The 5,931-nt window shown below is 30.6% G+C and overlaps 1 protein-coding gene across 1 annotated transcript; it reads left to right on the forward strand.

The window, feature by feature from the left end:
• The first annotated feature begins 3,897 nt into the window (after positions 1-3,897).
• LOC106339892 (AIG2-like protein) lies at positions 3,898-5,052 on the forward strand. The gene is made up of 5 exons (XM_013778758.1): positions 3,898-4,088; positions 4,174-4,246; positions 4,359-4,451; positions 4,565-4,648; positions 4,733-5,052. The coding sequence occupies exons 1-5, from the start codon at positions 3,967-3,969 to the stop codon at positions 4,871-4,873; spliced, it is 513 nt and encodes a 170-aa protein (XP_013634212.1). The 5' UTR covers positions 3,898-3,966; the 3' UTR covers positions 4,874-5,052.
• Positions 5,053-5,931: the final 879 nt, after the last annotated feature.

Here is a 5,931-nt window from a genome sequence, read left to right on the forward strand (position 1 = left end):
GAACATGTGGTGGGAGGAGAATAAGAACCTACACTGGAGGTGGAAGAGATGACAAGTAGTGACAATGGTCGAAGAGAAAATGGCGGCAGCGACAAAACAATCAGTAATAGTAATGGTGACAATAATAGGATCAAGGTGAATGAAAAAGAAAAACAGAAAAAACAAGAAAAAATTAGCGAGTTAGATATGATGTTGCACAATCTGGGATATAAAATAACCCAAGGCTGGACAGAAGGTTAGCCGATAATATACTATAAATGTATGTATTATAGTATCTACCAACGTAAACAAAACATCCTACCTACTTAATTCACTAGGATACGTAAATGACGCTGCCATTGTGTCATATAGGGTGCTCGAATGTGTTATCTGTCGACAGAAAAAACACAAGAAACTACTTCAAACCGTAAGGGGATCGCAATTGTGAAATTTAGTATAGCAGACCCACATATAATCTAGTTGTTGCGTAAGCAGTTGAAAGTTATTCTATACTATCAAAGATAATAGTATAGAAATGATACAGCTGGTATATAATACATAGGAAACCTGAAATTAGGTATGGTGTCTGAATAAGCATTAGAAAAAGAGACAAAAACATTTATGTAGAAGTCTAGTTTGGATGCTGAAAAGCATAAGTTAGACGCACAATAGGAAGAGGAATAAAAATACTGTTATAAATGAATGGCAATTGATAAACAAGTCATTAGCGTTGTACTTAACCATACATAACTTCCGAAATAATACACAAATTGAGATGCTCGCCACAGTAAATATGGGGGATATTAGTATCAAAACTTAGTAAAACCGAAAACTTATAAGTAGCATATGAGTAGAGAAAGCACAAAGGGGTTCCATCCAACATATCATTACGGGAGTTGGTCAGGGGTGAAGGTCGAGAAGGCTGCAATTGTATGTCTTCGCTACAACTACAAGTGACGCATAGTGAGTACATGGCTGATTCACTGGTTCTGTTCTATTAAGATGGCTAACAGTTTTCATATGTTGTCGGCAAAGAATTAACACAATCCATCCCAAGGATACACACTGATTAGTTTATATCTCGATCTATATTTGCAAACTGAGCTATTTCAGCTAAACATGGTAACTATACTATTAAAGTTCGTAAAATAGTATAGTCATACGATCCAATTTCTGGTGATATGACGAATCCGTTGTCGTAGATTTCAGATTTTTCTCTTCTCTAACTCCGACTCACAATCGATTTCTCCAAATTGTTGTTCGTCACGTATACTGATTTTTCAATTTCTTTGGTAACAACAAGAAATGACACGTTTTTACTTTTCACGTGCATGCAAGGGTGTTTTTGGCACTTTACATCACATTATATAATATATCGTACCCCATCTTATATATTAAAACAGAAGACACAACCTTGATTCATGTGTGATTTTTTAAGAAATTGACCTAATAGACATATTGTTAGAAAGTCATGTTACATTTAATCTCTAATCTTATCATTTAAATTTTGGGCCTACATAAATTTTTATTGGACTATCAATAATTGGATTTAAATAATAGATGATTCATTGGATTTATAGATAGTATAAATTAAATACATATAATTTAATGTTGTAATATTATACTTTCCATATGTTAATTATTTAAATATTCGTTGATGTTAACTTTTAAAATTATAAAGATTTTTTTTAAATAACAAAAATCATATTATCTAATAGTGATTAATCTTTACTACCTTAAACCAATGAAAACAAATTTAAAACTATATAGTTTATTTTTAAAATTAAACAAAAACTAAATGTTTAATTATTTACTCGATAATAGAAATCTATGAAGCGAAAAGTTTATTTTTTAAAAAACTTTCTAAATTTGTGAAATATTACAATATCTTTGAATATGACAATAAAACAATATTTTACTAATCTTTATCTATATAGTTACGATTTTAATATGAAATAATAATCTGAAAATATATATATATATATATAAGAAGATACAAATACATGTGAAAGTTTGAAACAATCTATTCAACGAAAAAAATATACCGTAAACTTTTTATGTTTTAAAAATTGATAGACACGTATATATTATAATATATACCAATTTAGAATTGAAAACAAATGTTTATATAAAAATAAATGAAAACAAAAATCTGCGCGGTTGCACGGATCGAGATCTAGAGTCTGATTGGTAATGGTTGTAGCTTTAAAATTTTTGCTGTAGAAAAAATTCTGTAAACTTTTTGCTGTGGCTTTAGATTTTATGGCTGTAGAATTTTATGGAAAGCACTAAAAAATTGCTTTGAATATTTGGCTCTGTAGAGCACTTGTACAGCTGTAGGTTATTTTAAGAGCTGTGGTTTTAAAAAAAAATTAAAGCTTGATTGCTCTAAATTTAGTGCTTTAAAAATAAATAGGGTTGTGGACAGCACCTACAGCAACTACCAATCACGCCCTAGCTAATTGTTTTTGTGCTATGTGCAGAAAGCCAAATTTCCGGATCTTAAACTCATTATTAAAAACGCACATTTTGGTTGGACCTATCGAAAACCACAAAGGCACATGGCCTTTGAGCCTACACACACTTTCTTTTTATTTTTTCCTGTCCATTAATTTTTCGCACAACAAAATTATGGATAAACTAAAAAATCAGTTTTACCCCCTGTTCTTGAACGCGTTAGGCGCTAGTCGGGCGGTCGGGTTGGGCCTAGCGCCTAAAGAGAAAATCGGGGATTAATCGGAAATTATGCGGGGCGGAATTTTTAGATGGTTTACTGTGTTATAAAACATGTTAATCTTTAATTGTGTGTAACATTAGTACATTTTCATGTTTAAGATTATATAAACACACAAATAGAATATATAAACTTAATATAGTGTATTTTTCATCAAAATTATGAATATAAATGATACTTATAAAATTTTAGATCAAATAAAAAATAAAAATATTATTAAAAATAAAATAAAAATAAATAAAAATAAAATAAAAATAAAAATAAAAAATAGATTAGGCGGCCGCCTAGGCGGCTAGGCGGTCATTTAGGCGGCTAGGCGGTCATTTAGGCGGTCTAGGCGGAAAAAAATCGGATATCCGATTTTTTAAACCGATTTGGCATAAATCGGGGCGGAATAGTGACGCGTAGCGCCTAGCCTAGGCGGCTAGGCGGCCGATTTTTAGAACATGGGTTTTACCTGCTTAACCGGTTCGTGTTCGGTGTTAAAAAAGGACCGGTTTGTGTTCCTTCGGGATAATCATCTATACTATTAAAACAGAAATCATAACTTAATTCATATGTGATTTTTTTTAATTTGGACCATCTTTAAAAAGTTGTTTAGATTATTTTTTGTATAAATATTTCAGCTATTTTCTCTCAAATTGTATCTGAATAAAAATCTTTTCATATCCTTTTTACAATATAAAATATATTTCATTTTTCATTAAAATAAAGCTTTTAAATATTCAATCAATTTCGTATTTGTTTAAAATAAATGTATATTTCATTTTTCACTTAAACAAAAATTTAATTTTTTTTAGTTAATTTCATGTTTATTTGAAAATTAAATATATATTTCATTTTAACTAAAACAAACTTTTAAAATATCTAATTAATTTTTGAATTATTACTAATCTCATGTACAATATTTTACTAAATTTACGATACTAATTTAATATAATAATTTTCAATTAAATTTTTGATCGTTAATCAATAAGATTTTCAATTTAGAATTTTATATCACATGATTTAATATATGCTATCACTGAAAATTCAAAATATATAAATTAAGTTACTGTATGTGAACTATAAATTTGTTGTGTTTTAAAATGTTATATTAAACAATTTTTAAAATATTATAGTTAGCCATGTAAAATAAATAATTATGTGTATAAAAATGAAACTAATCACCAGCACAACACTTTATAAAGTCAAACCCTCGTAATGAGATAACATAAAAGCAAAAAAAAGTTAAAACAAAGAAGCGAGGAAAAATGAGTAGGTCAGATGCTCCGCTTCACGATGTCTTCGTCTATGGTAGCTTTCAGGAGCCTGATATCGTCAACATAATGCTTGAACGTACTCCGGAAATCATCTCTGTAACACTCCCTGGCTTGTACGTTCTCTCGATATCTCGATTGATTAGTCTCTCTTTGTAGATGTAACTATGTAAGAGTTGATGGTGATGGTGGTTTTTTCAGTAAGAGGTTTAGGCTCAAAGGACGTTTGTATCCATGTATTGTGCCGTCTGAGGCAGGAGAAGTCCATGGAAAGGTTTGGTTTTTGATATTTTTGTAAATCTCAGTTACTTTATTCTCTTTTTGTGTTTTTGGATCTTAACTAAAGATTTTTAGAGTTTAGATTTTGATAAATTTTGGTGATGTAGGCGCTAATGGGATTGACGGATAAAGAACTATCAAATTTAGATGCTGTTGAGGGCAATGAATATGAGAAAGTGACAGTTGAAGTTGTAAGGAAGGTAAGTTTGAGGATTTGATTATTTGAACATTTTGGTGCTAATGGTGAGATTAGATTCTTAATATTTTCTATTTGCACTTGACCAAAAAGTATATATATTTTCTATTTGTACAGGAAAATTCTGCGAAGATGATAGTGAAAACATATATATGGATTAACAAAAATGATCCTGATATGTATGGAGAATGGGACTTCGAGGTTTGTACTGAATAGCTTTTATTTTGTTAACTCATAAAAAATGAGAAATATGGTCCAATTCATGTGTCTGATTCATTTTGGTAGGAATGGAAACAGCTACACATGCCGAAATTCATGGAGACTATCAAAGAAATCATTGAAATAAATAAGAATCATCCAGGAAAGGGAGTAGAAGATTACACCCAAATTCTTCACAAAAACCTTGGGGATGCTCCGTTGTCTTGAATGGATTTTATGTTGGCTATGTTCTACATAATTTATAAATTTCCAACTAAATAAAGCCTAGAGATTAATGGGTACTGTGGAGATCATGTATTGTTGTAAGATTTGTGCTATGTGGTTGTATTGTTATAATGGGTACTGTAGAGAATTATGTTATAAATATTTTGATATTATTGGTTAAAGCCAATGTCTTTGACGTTTATATGAAATAAGTGTGTATTGATTAAATATAATTGAACTAACCAATAATAGTTAATATACATGAAACAAGTGTGTATGGATAGTATTGAAACAAGCGTGTATGGATAGTATTTTAAATAAATATTTAACTTCCTCTGTCGTTAAAAAACTTATTAAGCTAACCTTGGAAAAACCCTAGCCGTCAGGAGAAAAAAAGAGTGATTTTTTTTAGTTTCAAGCCGATGGCCGGAAGTTTCTATAGCTCCGACATCGGCTTGTCTGATTCGCTTTGCTTTTTTTTTTGATTTGTTTACTTTCTATCACTTGGTTTGTTTGATTGTCAATTTATTTTAAATCTGGCAACGTTTTTTTATTGTTCTTTTGTATTTTCTTTCACTACAAGAAAACACAAATTTAACGACGGCCAAAATCGTCGTTATTTCCTCGTAAAAGAAGAGTTACGAGGAAATGGCGATAAAAGGCGTTTCGTCGTTATACGTTTGTCGTAAGAGAAGATTCGTCGCCATTTCCTCGTCCATTAGCGAGGTTATATTTTCCTCGTAAAGAAGAATTAAGTTTTCCTCGTAAAGACCACGTGGGGTTTCCACGTAACGCGGTCGTTGTGCTTCCTCGTAATAAACTCGAAAAGGATTCGTCGTAAAAGACCCGCAAAAACCTCTAAATATATTCGTCGTAATAAAAACGTTAAGAACACGAAAATATTTCGTCGTAATTGAATCGTAAAGTATACGAAATAGAATCCACGTAAAATCCTCGTTAATAGTTCCTCGAGATTTTGTCGTTAATTTTCCTCGTTAATACATCGGGAATTAGCGACGAAATTACTTTGTTTTCTATTTACTGAATTTATAAATAAAAAT

Source organism: Brassica oleracea, chromosome C4 (assembly GCF_000695525.1).
Source record: "Brassica oleracea var. oleracea cultivar TO1000 chromosome C4, BOL, whole genome shotgun sequence".
In the NCBI taxonomy this organism is placed as follows: Eukaryota; Viridiplantae; Streptophyta; class Magnoliopsida; order Brassicales; family Brassicaceae; genus Brassica; species Brassica oleracea.

Coding starts and splice junctions, on each gene's coding strand:
- LOC106339892 (XM_013778758.1), top strand. CDS start 3,967: ATGAGTAGGTCAGATGCTCCGCTTCACGATGTCTTCGTCTATGGTAGC. Junction 4,089..4,173: donor TCTGTAACACTCCCTGGCTT/GTACGTTCTCTC, acceptor TGGTTTTTTCAG/TAAGAGGTTTAGGCTCAAAG. Junction 4,649..4,732: donor ATGGAGAATGGGACTTCGAG/GTTTGTACTGAA, acceptor TCATTTTGGTAG/GAATGGAAACAGCTACACAT.